General features: G+C 42.1%; 1 protein-coding gene across 3 annotated transcripts in view; it reads left to right on the plus strand.

Annotated features, from left to right (window-relative positions):
- The window catches only part of SLF1 (SMC5-SMC6 complex localization factor 1), a 147,732-nt gene that overhangs the window by 98,505 nt on the left and 30,625 nt on the right, over positions 1–18,602 (plus strand). For all 3 annotated transcript variants that reach the window (XM_068247552.1, XM_068247572.1, XM_068247563.1), the window contains exons 13-14: positions 6,423–6,570; positions 12,903–13,048. In XM_068247552.1, coding sequence (XP_068103653.1) covers positions 6,423–6,570; positions 12,903–13,048 — 294 coding nt within the window. The remainder of the gene's footprint in view (positions 1–6,422; positions 6,571–12,902; positions 13,049–18,602) is intronic.

The raw sequence follows: 18,602 nt of genomic DNA on the forward strand, positions 1-18,602 counted from the left end.
AAACTCGTTACAGGGTCAATTTTAGAGTTTTGCCAAGAAATTTCAGGAGCCCGTCCAGCAAACCTAGCATTATAGATAGTCTATGAGATGCTAAGAATTTCTAGTCTATTTATATTTTTCTTTAATCTTGTGCAGATTTATGCAAAAACATCAGTGATTCTGTTTCATTGGTCCACTTCCAAGCTGCACAAATTTTGTACACAATTAATATAAAATTTGCATCAACTTGAAACCACTGACATTTCAATGGTCGTTTCTGCTTTTTAGGACACATTGGAGGACTGTATCTGCAGAGCTCTGATCCATGGCTGTAAGCCTTGTTGTGCAGCCTAGCTGTCTCAGCTCGTGAGCTGGAGCTTGTTTCTAGGAGTACAAAAATGATGATCTTTCTTTCTTGTCACTTCACTTATTATAGCACCCATAGAGTGATACTTTATTGGCTTTTGCTGCTGACCATCTGCTGCCACAAAGAGCTATTGTTACCAAACAAAAGATATTTTTTCCAGCCTAGCATTACGTAGCCATGGTAGCCTACACAGTGGTGAGTGGAGAAACTAAACTTGCTGCTTTGACTGTAGCTTGCCAACTGAAACAGAAGCAGGTGGTACTGTTTATGCAGACTTTGCTCTGCAGTGTATGGGGGCCAGTCTGTAGGTGGTAGACTGGATGTAGGTGCAAACTAAAGTTCTGTCTATGGTTACCCTGAGTTTCAGCAGCTGCAATAATGGTCCTACTAATGCACTAAGACCTTTTTAATACTTTTACATTCACTATTTGTTTCATTTCCAATGGTGATGTTAGAAACAAGGCCAGACAAGGACTTAATGAACTGACCAGTGCTTACAAGAGATCATTATCTAGAAATAAAATACATTTATGATTAAAAATACAACTGTGGGAGACTTGGACAACTCAAACGGAGTAAATAAGAAATAAAGTAAATGTTATCTGCAAAAAAAAAAAAAAATAGAATATCAAAACGTCCAATAAAGGATATAGATGGAGATATTGGCCACAAAAGTAATCTAGTGGCTGGATAGTGTACTGGTTAAGGGCTCTGCCTTTGGCATGGGCGACCAGGGTTTGAATCCTGGCTAGGGACAGTACCTACTCAGTAAGTCCTTCGGTAAGACTTCCTAACACTGCACGGTGACCTCTTGAGCATGTCCTTAGTGGCTGTGGCTCTTGAGTGCTTTTAGTCCAAGAGGGGAAAAGCGCTATTCAAATGTTAGGATTATTATTACAATATGTAATTTGTGACTTATCTTGTACAACCTTAGCCCTCCCACATCCCATCCCTATTTCAAACTTCCATAGTGGTCTTTAAAGTGACCTCGTATTGGATCATATTCTTGGATTACATGGTTTCCATTGGTTTTAACTGTACCTAGCATTTTACATCATGCTTCCGATCAGAATCCGATTGTAAAACGCTGGTAGTGGAAAGGGCCCTAAGGTTGTATGGAATGCAGCATTATTACCTCCACAGCACTGGCTGCTGTTACGGGTGGGTCTCACGTAAACCTAGTAGGTCTCCCCAATAGGATCACAATTTGACCAAGTGAGGACAATCCTTTTTCCTCTCTCTTCCAGCGACATCTGACAAATTGCCCAAGTGTGTTTCTTGCCTTTACATTGCCACAGTCGTATCATACGGGAGCCAGAGGTGGTAATCACACTACATGGAGTTGATACTATTAAGCCTGTCCCAGGATGTAATGTGTGCCCCAATGTGTGCTGTATAGTTAAGAAATCATTTGTAATAAGAATGATGTTTACATGAGGGTGCTATGACCTATGAGAATAAAGGGGCAGGTGTGCGGGACATGGGTATGCATATTAAAGCAATCCTCCAATGGAACTTCACTGGCAGGTGCACTATCTCTGTATATTGTAATGCATTTGGATAGCCTTAATTTTATTTACTCACCCACTTGCCAACTCTGTTCCATATGAGGAGAAGGCCTCGTCTCCATTCTGGAATAATGCCATGGCATTTTTCTGTAGGCGGGGTTGCATTATCAACAGCCCAGCCGCCTCTGTATCCAGCATTGTGGACGCAGCATAATCACGACTACAGTGAGACCATACAGCCTTATGGCCCTTTTTCCCCACCAGCATTTTGCATTCCGATTCTGATCACTAAGGAAAAAGCCCGGAAGATTTCCAATAAACCAACCCGCTGTATACAAAAACACTTTGGCTGTCTTCTCAATAGGTGTGTGGTTTCAGCTGAGAGTACAGTGGGGGGAGGGCATATATACATTTGTGTCACAACTTGTATAATATAATATGTACTAGCTGAAGACCCGCCATTGCTCTGGTATGTATTTGGTGGTTGTTGGGTCCGGCCACTTTTCCTAACCTTGATACACAGTCACTCATTTTCCAAGTTTGTGAGCTTTGGAGTCCTAGGCATCAATAATGTGAGAATGGAAGCAGTTTAAATTTTCCCATTGAAATCAATTAAACAAATCTGTCTTTTGTGGCTCCGCCCCCTTTTCTGAATTTGAATCCTAGTCGCCCAATGACCGACTGTTGTAGGTTTGAGGCCTTTGTTCGTCTTGAAAATCAGTAGGTGAATTTTGATTGGCTGTTGTAGGCTCCACCCACTTTCCTGAATATTAATCCCAGTCCCCCAGTGACCAATTGTGCCAAGTTTGAGAACCCTGCCATTAACAGTGTAAGAATAGCTGCAGTTTATATTTTCCCATTGAAAAATTTGGTAGTTGTTGGCTCTGTCCACCTTGAAAAACAGTCACTTAATGACCAAGTTTGTGAGCCTTGGCTTCAATAATGGGAGTATGGAAGGAAGCCGTTTATCAATCAAACCTGATTGGCTGCTCTGCCCCCTTTTCTGAATTTGAACCCCAGTCACTTAATGACCGATTGTAGCAAGTTTAAGGCCTCTGACATTTAACAGTGTAAGAATGACAGCAATTTAACCACTCTGCGACCGCCTAACGCGAGGAGCGAGATCAGTGTAAACAGACGCTGCAGCGATCATCCTGCCAGTGGCTGATTAGCACTGGCAAGCTGTGTTGTTTATTAATAAAAAATATGTATATAATGCTGACAACTTCTGCAGTGCTGCACAGAGTACTGCCTTGTCACTTAACTGTCCCTCTGATGGGCTCACAATCTAATCCCTGACATAGCCATATGTCTAGATATGTGTAGTGTAGTATGTATATCGTAGGGTAGGGCCCATTTAGGGAAGTGGGGGGGGGGGGGGGGGGATATACAAAAATTATGCTCTTTTTTTTATAAATACATAAAAAAAATTGCAACTGCAGTCAGATACCACCAAAAGAAAGGTCTATTTGTGAGAAGAAAAGGGGGTAAAATTAATTTGTGAAGTGCTGAATTGTAAAAAATGGCCTGGTCACTAGGGGGGGTATAAACCTCTGGTCCTCAAGTGGTTAAATATTCCCCTTGAAAATCAAAAGGTGAATTTTAATAGGCAGAAAGGCTCCACCCACTTTTCTAAATCGTAATCTCAGTCACCCAGTGACCAACTGTGCCAAGTTTGAGAAACCTGCAATTAACAGTCTAAGAATGGCTGCAGTTTACATTTTCCCTTTCAAAATGAATGACTGAAATCTGATTGGCTGTTTTATACTCCACTCACTTTCCCTCAATTTTTAACCTCGTCACCAAGTGACCAACTGTGCCAAGTTTGGGGACTCTGGCTGTATTACTGTGAGAATGGGCAGCCTTCTAAATTTTCCCATTGATGTCAGTGGTTGAAATCTAATGGCTGTATGTGGTCCCGCCCAGTGTGCAGGGTTGGCGTGAGACCCCCAGAACACATCTTCTCAGGTAGCAAGGAATCTGTGTGACATGTTTTGTTAAAATTGATCAAGTGAAGTGAGTGTTTTCAAGTGAAGGCGCCACATACAAACACACACTAGAACTATATATGTGTGTATATATATTATCTCTCTTTCTCTCTCTCTCTCTCTCTCTCTCTCTCTCTCTCTCTCTCTCTCTCTCTCTCTCTCTCTCTCTCTCTCTCTCTCTCTCTCTCTCTCTCTCTCTCTCTCTCTCTCTCTCTCTCTCTCTCTCTCTCTCTCTCTCTATATATATATATATATATATATATATATATATATATATATGTATGTATGTATGTATATATGTATGTATATATATATATATGTATGTGTGTGTGTGTGTATATATATATATATATATATATATATATATATATACCAAGGGATGAGCAGCACAAACCAAATTATATGCAATACTATGCAAAGCATGCACGCAGCCTGGAGATCCCCAGTCTCTATAATACATATATAAATACAGAGGGGCTGCAGCACACAACATGAAAGCAGTGACAGGGGCTCTTGGTTACGCTTTAACGCGTTTATTAATAATAATAATAATAATAATCTGAACATTTGTATAGCACTTTTCTCCTGTCGGACTCAAAGCGCTCAAGAGCTGCAGCCACTGGGATGCGCTCAAGAGGCCACCCTGCAGTGTTAGGGAATCTTGCCTTGAACTCCTTACTGAATAGATACTTGACCTAGCCAGGATTTGAACCCTGGTCTCCCATGTCAAAGGCAGAGCCCTTAACCAGTACACTATCCAGCCACCATGCTGACCAACTGCGCCAAAGTGGCCCCAATCTGGTGAGTCCTACTCTAACCAGGCAAAAATGCTAGTTTTTTTTTTTTATCACCGTTCTAGTGGGAACCATGCCAAAAGCCCAAGGGTCAACTAAATGGGAGAGAGGAAATTAAAAACACCTCACCTTCTACAAGCTACTGACTGAACTATGAGCTCTGCTCATTTATATGCTTAAAGATACACTTAAAGGGAACCTTAACTGAATGGGGGGTAAAGAGTTTTACTTACCTGGGGCTATTACCAGCCCCCTGCAGCAGTCCTGTGCCCTCGGCGCCGCTCTGGAATCCTCTGGTCCCCCGCTGTCACTTAGTTTCGTTTTTGACGACTCACCAGTCGCCGGCCGCCATGCGTATTATTGGACGCATTCACCAATGCAATTAGCGCTATTGCGGACCGCAACGCGTACAAAAATACGCGTTGCCGCATTACGCACGCGTAGATATGCGGCAATGCGTATTTTTGTACGCGTTGCGGTCCGCAATAGCGCTAATTGCATTGGTGAATGCGTCCAATAATACGCATGGCGGCCGGCGACTGGTGAGTCGCCAAAAACGAAACTAAGTGACAGCAGGGGACCAGAGGATTCCAGAGCGGCGCCGAGGGCACAGGACTGCTGCAGGGGGCTGGTAATAACCCCAGGTAAGTAAAACTCTTTACCCCCCGTTCAGTTAAGGTTCCCTTTAAGCCAGAAAAAAAAATGAGTTTTACTCACCTGGGGCTTCTACCAGCCCCCTGCAGCAGTCCTGTGCCCTCGCAGCTACTCACTGACCCTCTGGTCCCCCGCTGCCAGCTAGTTTCGTTTTTGCCGACAGGCCCGTCAGGACTGGCCATGCGTAGCTTTTTCCGCATTCCTGACTGTAATTAGAGCTATTGCGGGCCGCAACACGTACAAAAATACGCGTTGCCGCATTACGCACGCATAGATATGCGGCAACGCATATTGTTGTACATCTTGCGGCTCGCAATAGCGCTAATTACAGTCGGGAATGCGGAAAAAGCTACGCGTGGCCAGTCCTGACGGGCCTGTCGGCAAAAATGAAACTAGCTAGCAGCGGAGGACCAGAGGATCAGTGAGTAGCTGCGAGGGCACAGGACTGCTGCAGGGGCTGGTAGAAGCCCCAGGTGAGTAAAACTCATTTTTTTTTCTGGCTTTAGGTTCACTTTAACTGTGCTAGAGGTGGGCGTGGTTATGCACGTTCACAGGGGAAAATATAAATAAATACCAAGGGATGAGCAGCACAAACCAAATTATATGCAATACTATGCAAAGCGTAACCAAGAGCCCCTGTCACTGCTTTCCTGTTGAGTGCCGCAGCCCCTCTGTGTGTGTGTGTGTGTGTATATGTATATGTATATATATATATATATATATATATATATATATATATATATATATAATTTTTTTTTTTTTTTAATATATATTATGCATTAGATATATTTAGTCATCTGAGGTCCATTTTAACTGTTTTTTCTTTTCTTTTACTAACACAAGTTACAGTGTGGCCCTGGTACAGGGGGCCGGTGGACCACTCAGCACTGCACTATGCAGGGTCCAAAAACAAGGGCTGTGCAGTAAGCAAACTTATCTACCGCCTTCTTCTCAACTGACCAATACCTGAAGCATATGCTTGACCAGTCTACAGTTGATAATAATATATATACAGTATATATGTGTATATATATATATATATATATATATATATGCTAACATACAAAAATGCCTTCATTGCTTTAAAGTTTTGAATATTGTTTAATTTGTGACTTATTTTAATTTATAAAAGGTATTGTCCCAAGAGGTTGCCATGCACCTAAATGAGTTACTTGCTGCTGTTGCCGATTACTGGATTCTCCTTGGATTCTACCTGAATAAAAATTTACTACATCAAGTTGCCAGTGATTTTGCATATCACGTCTCTGTTTTATGTGAAGGTATGATCAGTTGTACTGTTGTCTTGAGAATACTTTTGTATAATCGTGTATAAAGTCTTTAGAGTTAAACTAATACTTTTAGAATGAAAGCAGTAGATTAGGACAGATTATATGCCAATCTGAAGACAGATTATAAGGTTGAATTTCATGAGTTTTAATGCTTGGAACACAGGGGGATAAAATGTGCAGCATTCCAAAGGGGTGGAAATCATGAAAAATCCTGTATATGAAAGTGAAAGGAGGTAACTAACGTGTAAGATTGGTGGCTTTCATGTGAGGAACAAAGATTTTATGTAAAATGGTATCTGGAAATTACTGCAGAAATGTATGTAAGGGACAAAACATGCAAAGCATTGAAAGAGAGGGTTAGGAGTTGGATTGTGCTACTCTGAAGGACTCTTACGAAGACTTAATAGAGCAATAACCAGACAGCTCTAAATGGTACAAACAATCATTTATGCTCTGCACTCAAAACACAAACTTGCAACAATACAGGGACCACTTCAAAGAGTGAACCTCAACACTGGTGAATTGGTCTAGTAGAAAATCACTGTAGTCCATTTTGGAAGCGAAGATCCTCCATTTTTACAACCTATTTGTTTTTGCCACCACTAAAATTCCAACTTATTGTGAGTGTGTGCTTTGAGTGCAATTATAAATGGTTGTGCTGTCACAGCAGTTTAGAAGTAAAAGGGATTCGTGAACTTTACAGTAGCTGGATAGGTCTGAAGGGTTCAGAGGAATTTTGATAAGTAGTCTTGGGATTGTCTTTTAAACTAGGAAGGGCAGTGGCGTAGCTGGAGTCTTCTGGGCCCCGATGCAGAATTTGGACCTGGGCCCCCCACTCCCCCAGTTTGGGCCAATTTTCTTGCAACCTAGTTTGTCAAACTCACCCCCAACAAACGAATACAATCCTCAAAGACATACAGGATGATGATACAGTAGTCCCCGCTGCTGCTCTCTTCTTCCAGCTTGAATTGTCCGCGTTTGCTGAGCAACTCCGCCCCTCCCCTCCACTATGCCACTGAAGAGAGGGGCGGAGTTGCTCAGCAGACACGCCGATTCAAGCTGGAAGAAGAGAGCAGCAGCGGGGACTACTGTAAACAGTAAGCCACAGCCTCTGCACTGTCACATGTAAATACAGAGGCTCAGACACAAAGCAGACAGGACTGTGCTTTACCCGGACAGATCGGGGATTTGGGGGAGGAAAGAAAGTGTGTGGCTGGGGAACGCACGAGGGAGGGAAAGAAAGCGTGTGGTTGGGGACCACACGGGGCCCCTCCAGCTCGGGGCCCGGTCGCTCGTGCGACCGCTGCGACCGTGGGCCCTACGCCCCTGAGGAAGGGGAAAAGTGAGTAGAGACAGAGAGGTTGAAAAGAAGTGCTGGCAAATGAGATGAGAGGGATGGGCACTAAATAGGAGCCAAATTTAACCACTTGAGGACCCACCCTTTACCCCCCCTTAAGGACCAGCGCTGGTTTGAGTGATCTGTGCTGGGTGGGCTCTGCAGCCCCCAGCACAGATCAGGGTGCAGGCAGGGAGATCAGATTGCCCCCCTTTTTTCCCCCCTATGGGGATGATGTGCTGGGGGGGTCTGATCTCTCCTGCCTGCTGTGGGTGGCGGGGGGGGCACCTCAAAGCCCCCCTCCGCGGCGAAATCCTCCCCCTCCCTCTCCTACCTGGCCCCCTTCTGGAGATCCGGCTGCACAGGACGCTATCCGTCCTGTGCAGCCAGTGACAGGCTGTCTCCTGTCACATGGCGGCGATCCCCGGCCGCTGATTGGCCGGGGATCGCCGATCTGCCTTACGGCGCTGCTGCGCAGCAGCGCCGTACAAATGTAAACAAAGCGGATTATTTCCGCTTGTGTTTACATCTAGCCTGCGAGCCGCCAGGCTATTCACGGAGCCCCCCGCCGTGATTTGACAGGAAGCAGCCGCTCGTACGAGCGGCTGCTTCCTGATTAATTAGGCTGCAGCTGGCGACGCAGTACTGCGTCGCTGGTCCTGCAGCTGCCACTTTGCCGACGCACGTTATGAGTGTGCGGTCGGCAAGTGGTTAAAACTGGTACTTGGCAAAATGTTTTTTGTCTAGAGATTTTTTCATACTTCCATAAAAAAAGAGCAGACCGTTGTAAACATAAGTAAAATAAATGGTAGTAATACAGAGGAGGTTGGATAAATAGATTTGGTAAGAGGTTTGCTAAAAAAAAATGCAAACCTCTTACCAATGTTTAAAAAATTTGTGCATAAGTATTATTATTCATTTAGAAGTTATAGGTTCCCAAAAATACAGTTTTTTGCTTTGTGAGCTGACTTTGCATTTTATTAATAACTGGTTTTATTCATTGCTGTATTGCAGGCAGACATGCTTTCAGTGTCTCTCTGTCTCCTGCTGCTTCTCCACAGTCAGAGAATGTGTCACATTCCTCACTTGATACATTTAAGTAAACACAAGATAACATTATCTAAAGTTCAGATGCCTCCACATTTCACTGCACTGAACTTCCAAGCTCTGTGTGTAACCCTTCGAATGCTGGTTTAGTAAAGAAAAATTTGCTGGTTGCATATAATATGCTGTAAATAATGTCAGACGACTATTTGTATAATAGTTTGTAATTGATTGTGCCCATCAACTTAGATTATTTACAACCAATCCGATCACATCCAATCAGAATAATCTGATCGATCGAACGATTTTTCGCTAGAAATTGGACCATTAGTGGCCACCTTTATAGATGTGGTAGGAAGGGAGTTGGATCCTTTGCCAATTCATACTACTGCTCTGGGCTCAGGAGCAAAATAAACTCTTTACCAGTTTGCTTCAAGCATGGTAGATGTGCCAGTAGTCACTCAGCCTAAATGAGCCCATCGTCCCTACTCAGCTTTTTGTTTCTTCCAAAAATTTCTTGCAGTTCAGTAGATTCAACTAGCCACATACATGTAGAAGAAAAAAGTTTATATTTCTTAGCATAATTGGGAGCATCTTCCTCCCTGCTGCTGGTCTCTTCAGTATGTCTTACAATGTGCTGGTTTACCTTTTAAAATGTCTGTTGCTGAGATGTTGTTCATTAAAGAGAACCTGAGGTGGGTTTAATAATCCTATTAGCACACAGAGGCTGGGTCTGCATATAATGCCCAGCCTCTGTTGCTATACGGTTTCCCCCCAGGCCCCCCCTGCGCTCTGCTGTCCACCATAAATCACACAGCCGTGCTAGCGACATGCAGCGTGTCGATAGCCGGCTGTTTACATTTTGCACTGTCACTCTCGCTGCTCCCCGGCCTCCTCAATATCGCCACTCCCCGCCTGCGTCTCTTCCCTCCAATCAGCGGGGAGGGAAGGGACACAGGCGGGGAGCAGCGACGTAGAGGAGGCGGGGGAGTGGCGCTGAATGGCAGTGCAGATGTAACCCAATGTAAACAGCCTGCTAGCGATGTCGCTAGCACGGCTATGTGATTTATGGTGGACAGCAGAGCGTGGGGTGGGGGTGGGGGGGGGGGGAGCCTGGGGGGAAACAGTATAGCAACAGAGGCTGGGCATTATGTGCAGATCCAGCCTCCGTGTGCTAATGGGATTATTAGAACCCACCTCGGGTTCTCTTTAAGGTGCCCACAAATGATACAATCTTGATTGTACAATCTTACCAGTTCTTTGTACTATAACAGACTATCTAAAATATCCAAAGTACATTTACTAAGTTTACTCCTTTACTACATCGATTGGGTAAGTTTGTACAATCAAGATTGTACCATTAGGAGACGGTGAGCCTATCTTTTGTGAAAAGTTTTTCCTTCAGAAAATGTCTTGTAGAGAATCTTTTTAAGTTTTACATTTTTGACCAGCCTTCCAAACGTGAGATATTGGGGATAAGGAGCAAGTTCCAGGGCAGACACATTGTGTACATTACATGGTCCTAGGTATGTAATAATGCATCCCTTTCGGGCTAGGCTGGATAGTATACTGGTTAAAGAGACCACCTTTTACACAGAAGACCAGGGTTTGAATCCTGGCTGCACTTAGTTACAGCAAGGAGTCCTTGGTCTTGACTTCCTAATGCTCTAGGGTGGCTTATTGAGCACAGCCTTAGTAACTGCAGCTCTCAAACGCTTTGAGTCAGATATATAGAATGTTAACATTATTTCCTTGAAAAACTCAAAAGAGAACTATTAAAAAAGGTAAATTTGTACAGGATAATATTTCTCGTATTCAGAAGAAAGAGAGGTACTCACAAAGGTGGGTTACCACCAACGCAAGCACTGTAGTAGCAGGTGGAGAGATGAGATCCAACCCCACTTGGGTTAAAAGTCGCACTCTGGAAAACGGATATCAGTCAAACCCCTCCACCAGGGGCGGTCTCAAAATACTTGGTGAGTATTAGAATAAAAATAGATAAAACCAGTTTAAAAAGGGAGGTAGCGGTGGACTTGCCTTCCCAAGTAGATTCAAACAGTCAATATCCAGTACAAAAATGTATTTATTGTAAACTCTAAAATGCAACATGTTTCATGAGTGTTCACCCACTTCTTCAGGCTATAACAGGAGTAACTGTTCTGTAATTCTCTGCCAGCGAAAGCGTCTCTGACAAAGTTTAAGATCAAATCATTTTTCTATCGGATGTTGACTCTTTGAGTCTACTTGGGTAGATAAGTCCACCGCTTCCTCCCTTTTGTAAACAGGTCTTAACAATTTTTATTTTAATCTGGTGCCTCTGTTTAAAAATGAACCAATTATTATTATTTCCTTTATTGCATGCAGGGTTGCCAAGCGTCCGTAAAAAGACGGACTGTCAGTAAAAATGCTCTTAAAAAACTGCTGTCCGTAGTGCCCGTATTTCCTGGGCACTCGTCCGTCTAAATACACATAAATTCCTTTGATCTATTCCTCCCCTCTCTCAGCCTCTCTCCTCCGAGTCCTGACCAATGACAGATCGGATTTTTGTGCCGGCTCCTCTGCTGCCCAATAAGAGAGAGGCAGCTTGAAGTAATGCAGGCAGCCCAGCCCGGCCCAGCCAGTCACAGGTCACGGAAAGGAGGCAGTGACTGCAATCAGTTTATCGTTCTCTTCCCTCCGACCATGCATCTAAGTGAGCCTCTCGTTTGTTTATCTTCTTGACGCCTCTCTCCAGTCACTCAGAGAGAGAGAGAGAGAGAGAGGCATCCCTAGCACTGTCACTGGCAGCTCCGTCCACATCAAAGCCAGACAGGAATGAGTAATTAAGTGCTCTGGGCAGCAGCAGAACGGTGACCTGGCTCTCCCTCATAATGCTGTGAAAAGACTGCTCTGCAGGAGGGGAGACACGCAGACTTGGTGTACACACTAGCAAGCCACAGTCAGCAGCTTCAGAAGCTAGCAAGTGAGTCAGACTGTCAGTCTGTGTGACAGTGAGTGGAATATGTCACAGGGAATCTCCAGCGTTTAGAATGTCTGTATAAAGAATGCCAAATGTGTAGCAACTTGAAAAAAGTCATATACTTTCACATATAGAGAGCATACTCTCCTATAGAACTTTCCCTGTCCTCTCTCAGTGGAGTTGTTTCAGCGTTGTACCTAATTCAAATTTGCCACTTCTGGAAGCCCTCCTGTCCTCAAGTGCTTCAGAAGACAGGAAGTTCCGTACCATGTGATTGCAAACTTGCGCATGTGCAGTACAAAGCCGCTCGTCTTTAGAAGTACTCGGGTACAGGAGAGCTTCCAGAGGTGGCAGATTTGAATTAGGTACAGTGCTGGAACAGTTCCACCAAGAGATGACATGGTAGGTTCTATAGCATCCAGAGCCTTCCCTCTACATAAGGTAGTATATTACTTTTTCTAACATACCAGAGGTGAATATAGATAGTGTTCTTTTACTTACCTGGGGCTTCTTCCAGCCCCCATAGGTTTGTTGGTCCCTCGCTCTCCTCCTGGTCCTCTTCATTGATCCACTGTTTGATGCGATACAGAATCCAGACGGCTTGGTTGGTTTCCCCTTTCTGGCTGGCAGTCATAACTGCACTATGACTATGGTAATTAGATTGTGAGCTCCTCTGAGGACAGTCAGTGACATGACTATGTACTCTGTAAAGTTCTGCAGAAGATGTCAGTGCTATATAAATACTTAAAAAATAATGGCCAGTGCTTAGCCCCACCAACAACTCTGCTTAAAAGTGCGCTTCTGACTCCGCCCCTAACTCTACCCCCTGTCCGTCCAAAATTTGGGGTGTCCTTCTTTTTTGGGCCTTTTGTCCGTCAATAATTAGAAATTAGGTTGGCAACCCTGATTGCATGTATACAGTATAACATCATTTGTTGCGTTTAACTTTTTCCTAGTAAAGATTGCTTGACACGTGTGTTACAGAATTTACTCCAGAAGCGAAGGAACACCTTGTTAGCTCTCTGGCTTCGTCTTGGCTTCAGATGGTGATAGCAGAAGTTATATTTAGGAAACATTTCTTAGAATACAACATTCCAAAGTCATCTGGACTTTTAACCTTGGAGAAACTGGTAAGGACATATATTACAAGATATTAATATCTGAATTACGGGACCTGTGATGTAGTATAAACAGATTTAAAAATAAAGTGATGATCAAAATAATTAATTTAGAACCTAATTGGTGATGTGACAGTTAAGTGATGGGCAGCCTGACAAACACTTATCCTCACTACTAAATGTGAAAAAGGAATATCTGCATACTACTTTAACAGTACCGTAGTACATCTTAGATAGTTCAGGTCACTTGATACTTGGCCAGCAATTCAAATGACACGTATAGTAATCTATGGGTGGCCACTACTAAGAGAGAAATACATGCTTGTCCAGAACTATGGAAATCTATACTGGAATTGATTCTGAATGCTAGAAAATGGGCAGAGAACACAGTCCCACAGTATCTGTATCTTGGTACAGCCATTCTAAGAAAAAAAAAAAAACAGCATCACCCACCCCCTTCCTTTATAACATGAACCCAAGACAGGTCAAAAAACAAAAAAGTTAGATGCTTCCCTATGTAGAGGAAGCCTCAGGATAGTTCAGAGGCTTTCCGTGTACTCCTCAACCCCACCCATGCCACACATGGACCCTCTGAACATATCCAACAAGAGCTGCTTGTATATGTTCTCGTGGCTGCACTCCCGGCCATGTACGAGTGCAGCCGTACTGTGCCTGCGCAGTAACACAAAGCCATTCATCCTCAACACTGTAAAAATATGCTTTTACCACTTATTGTTTATAGAACATAGATGTGTCTTCTGAGACTTTCTCTAAGCCTCCAGGATATAGATCTATGTCCCCAGCATTTATGGGCACAAATGATCTCCTTATTTCCAGGAATTAAGGACTAGTCCGGTTAGGGAAGCATTCCCTGTTGTCCGATCGACTTCCACCGAGAGTGGGGCAAAGTATTACATTTTCTTTTTAAAATAAAAGCCATTTTCATGTTACAACTTTCAAGATAAAAGCAACTAATGCTTATTTTCAGGGATGCCTCTGAAACATCCAGACACAGCCTTACATATTCTGATGTTTGAACTTCAATTTGCTTACAGCTTTTTCAGGCTAGTTGGTTACCAACAGTGCAGAGCATGGATTTATGTGGCTGTATTATCCTGTATTTAGCAAAGGAATATATGGTACCCACTTAAGCTATAAACTGCAAACCAGGATTTATGTGTTTGGCCAAAACTTACCAAAAAGTTTACCTTCTGAATTCAGATCCAAAAAGAAGGCATTCATACCTCATATAATTAAAGTAGGTGAAGCTATACTATGTGTTCTTCTGTTGCCTGTAGCTAACTAAGCCATCCTGCATCACTATTGTACAGCTTACACACAGCCTGACACTTGAACAGAGCCATGTTTTCCAGCAGCAGTTACAGGCATTATGGCCATTATCAGTGCAAGGCATTGAATGTGGTTGTTTGGTCAACCAAGGGACACAAGGCAACCATCCATTTGAGGCATGGAGGTTGATTATTTGGCCATAAACAATACATAAGCTATTTAACCATGATCATTGCAAAGTATGGGGGTCTAAACGTAAAACCATACGGTATGTATGAACTGTGAAAGGTTTACCATTTAGTATAGTGTTCCCATGCCATTTACCACTACAAAGTTCTTCAATAGAAAATAAAAAATATGGCAGCTTTAACTGGACATACTTACCGGTATATGGTCTAAATAGAAGATGTTATGTTGCTACTAAAAGTAATTCATATAAGTCAAAGGATGCCCAAATATTCACCTCATTTGAGTTGAAGTTCTTTAGGGTAGGAACACACTAGGCAGAATCGTGTATGCTTTTTCCACTATATACTATGGAAAACGGATATGCGGTTCTGCCTAGTGTGTTCCTACCCTTATAGTGGTCACAAAACATTTTCTAGAATAAGAAAAGCATCTATCTGACACTACCTTCATTTTCTTTGGTCATACCATGATCTGGAGGCAAGCAAAACTTTTCAGACCTTCTTCAGCATGCATTTTAGACTGTTTCTTGTCTGAATTATTAGCTTATATTTACAGTGCCTAGGGTGTTGACAGTAATGCCCCATATACCCAGGACTATGTGCAGGCCAGCTTTGCCTGTAGCAGTGCGTTCTCCCTATCTCATCATCCTTTCAGGCGGTGTACAACAGGAGCTGGATGTATTGTAATGTGATTATTAAAGTCCTCACATCTATCTGGTATTGCAGATGCTGTGTGATTAGTGTTTTTGAGTGGTCCTTCACCTAAAATGCAATTAAACAAAAACATAATTCCTCCAAGGGCTGTGTGACCTTTTAACCTAATGAAAGCCGTCTCAGATTTTTGCCTCGTCTTATGAATATTTTATGGTTTAAGGCTAAAACAATGTACTTTGCTGTGATGTTATGACTTCTTTCTCAGGAATGGAGCTAAATGGCATCCACAAACTTCGCCGTATCTGTGCAGGAAAATAAGCACTTGGTTTTCTACTGTTGTGAATAAAACATTTCAGCACATTATTTTCCTGTTGTGATTTCCAGTCAGCCCTTATCATGTGAATTTACAAAGAACTTGCAGGGATATTTGTCCTCCCTCACCTCCTAATTAGCTCTGACTGCTCTTACTAATTTTTCAGGTCAGGTCTTGGCAGAGGGGCAGCTGTTATCACTCAGAACTGTCCCCTTAGCTTTCACACATCAGTGCACAAAGTTAACCCTTGGGGCACATATACATGAGCATGTTCTTAAGTTTCCATCCAAACAGAATGCAACATGAGAAAACACTGGAAAGATAGTGCAGCGTATTGTACCGCTCATAGTGCGTGCACAGCAAGCTCTGGTGTGCGGTCTGTAGTACAGACATCTGATCCTGAATGAATACACAAAGGGTTGTTTATAAAACATATCTTAATATTAGTCTGGATTTAAAGTTTAAAATAGTTAATGTGTTAAACACTTTGGGATGTGTAATTTGTGTACAGGAGCAGCCATGTGTTTTTACTGCATGTACAGACACACATATTTATGTCTGACTGTTGCCCCTCTTATTCCACTGGTTCTCTTTGTCACCAGCGCAGAGTCCATCTTCTGCTTGAAACTTACTTCTTCTGTCTGCGCTCTCGGTTTGAAACCCTCAATATTCTTCTCCCCTGCCCAGTTAAGGTGCCCATTATGATGCAATCCCCCAGAAGATCGATCACCCAGGGGAGTGTATCGTTAATGGTCACCTTTATCTACGGTAGCAGAAATCATGTTAAGCATTGCAGATCACAGTTGTACACATATAGTGTTGCTTCAAAGTTTGTGAACCCTTAACCACTTAATGGCAACTGGACGTTAATAAACATCCAGTGTATTTGTGGAGAGTGCACCACCAGTTTGTTACTAAATGAGGCACATGTGGTAGAATTTTAACTGTGACAAGTTGTATAATACATTTTGCTGGGTGTTAAAGCGTGGACACACATCACATAAAAAATAGGTATGGACAAACTCAATCCAACATAAAGTCATTTTCAAAATTATGATCACATTTGTAAAAGTTTTAGCAAAAATAGATATGTGATAACATTTTAACCATGATAAGTAGTACATAAAGTTTAGAGTGTTTTAGGGTTGAGGCCCATGTCTTGTGTATTCTTTTTAGTCACAAACTGAATCAAAGGCAATTACATTTTTGCATATTCTGTACCAAAATAAAACTTGTAAAATGAAAACAAAGTGACGGAATATGAAAGAAACATATATTGTTACCTTAGGAACTTGGCTTTTTAAATATGTATGCCATGAGGGTATATTACTTTTATTTTTGCAGATAAGGTCTTATAATCAACTCTATAGTGTACAATGAGAAAGCAAGATACGAAAAACAGAAAAAAAGACACCTTTATTTCCAAATACAATACTGTCACCATACATTGTGCGAGGAGCATAATCTAAACGTTGTTATAACTAGAGTGAATAAGCAAATAAAATGTGTGGGTTTAACTAATAGTTAGCACTGTTTATTGTAAAGCTATAATGGATTTTGAGAAATATTGTGTTTTTCAGTTTTTTCCGTTCTTTTCTATTAAAATGCATAAAGAAAAAGGTAATTGCTAAATAAAATTATCACACACTAAAAGCCTAACTTGTCCTGAAAAAAACAATATATAGATCATTTTGGTGTGATTAGTAGTAATAACGTTATTGGCGAATTAATGGGAGCATTGCTCATATGTGAAAATTGGTTTGGTGGTTAAATAAAACAAAACATTATATCCGGTACAAACTGTATTTTCTGGAAAAAATGTTTTTTTATCAAAAAAACGCATTTGCACGTGACCAAAGTAAGGCAGGGGGCTTACTACTTTTGCCACATGCCACCGGCCCACTGGGGAGCTTTCTTGCTTTCGTTCATGTTCTTCTATTTGTGTGTTTTTTCTGTTTTATTGGACAGGTTTTTGCTTTTTCCCCACACAAGGCGTGCATTCCCCATTACATTGTGTTTCGTCACAATACCAAAAATTATCAACATGAAAAAGCATGCATATGATTGCAGGGTGCCACAACCCCTGAAATCTCACAGAAAAACGTGACCTCTGCCTAAGTAACCAGTATTCCAAAATGCAAATTGCCTGGCTGTCGTTCTGCTCTTTCACCTTTAATACATTTAGCCATAGACCCTGAAGAAGCATGCAATTTAGATGTTTGACTGACGTTTGACTAGATTTGCCTGATGCTTGTTTCAGATGCTACTGATAGATGAAAGATCAGCAAGACATCAGGAAACTGGTATTGTTGTTGTCCAGTCCCACATACAGCAAAACCAGAACACTCCCACCACCATATTTCACCAATCGGATATGGTTCTTCTTGTGCTGTAATGCAGTCATTTTCTTTCTCCAAATGTAATGCTCCCCATTTAAGCCAAAAAGTTCTATTTTAGCTTCATCCTTCCACAAAACATACTTCCATTATCCTTCTAGTTCATCCGCATGATCTTTACCAAACTTTAGATGGTCAGCAATATTTTGCGGGAAGAGCAGTGACTTTCTTCTTGGTACCTTGCCAAATACACACACCAATGCTGTTTCGCATTAGATACTGGACTCATGAACATCAACATTTGCCAATGTGAGACAGGCCTCCAGTTGCTGATAAGCTACCCTGGGTTGCTTTGTAACCTCATGGACTATGTACATTTCATGCAGTTTTAATTGTCTTTGACAGTCAACCAGTCTTCAGTTTTTCCATTCCTATACAGTCTGTCTAACTAATGATTGGTGGAGTCCTGACTATTTGGATTGTCTTGTAACCTTTACAGGCTTTATGAGCAGAGCCTATATTATGAGGTGCTCAGACACCTCCTGTGTTTGAACCATTATATATATACAAATGTGTTGTATGTGTGATCACCAAGTCAAACAGGGTCTCTCCCTCACATCTGTTTGTCATCCCATTGATTGAAAACATCACATAGCTTCACCACATCAAATTATATCATAATCCTCAGGATTGATTAACTTTTGCCTTATGCAGATATGTTAATAGATTTTTTTTTCTCCAAAACACACATGACCAAATACTGTATAATAATTTTTGTTTAATTT

This window comes from Hyperolius riggenbachi, chromosome 1 (assembly GCF_040937935.1).
Source record: "Hyperolius riggenbachi isolate aHypRig1 chromosome 1, aHypRig1.pri, whole genome shotgun sequence".
Classification (NCBI taxonomy): Eukaryota; Metazoa; Chordata; class Amphibia; order Anura; family Hyperoliidae; genus Hyperolius; species Hyperolius riggenbachi.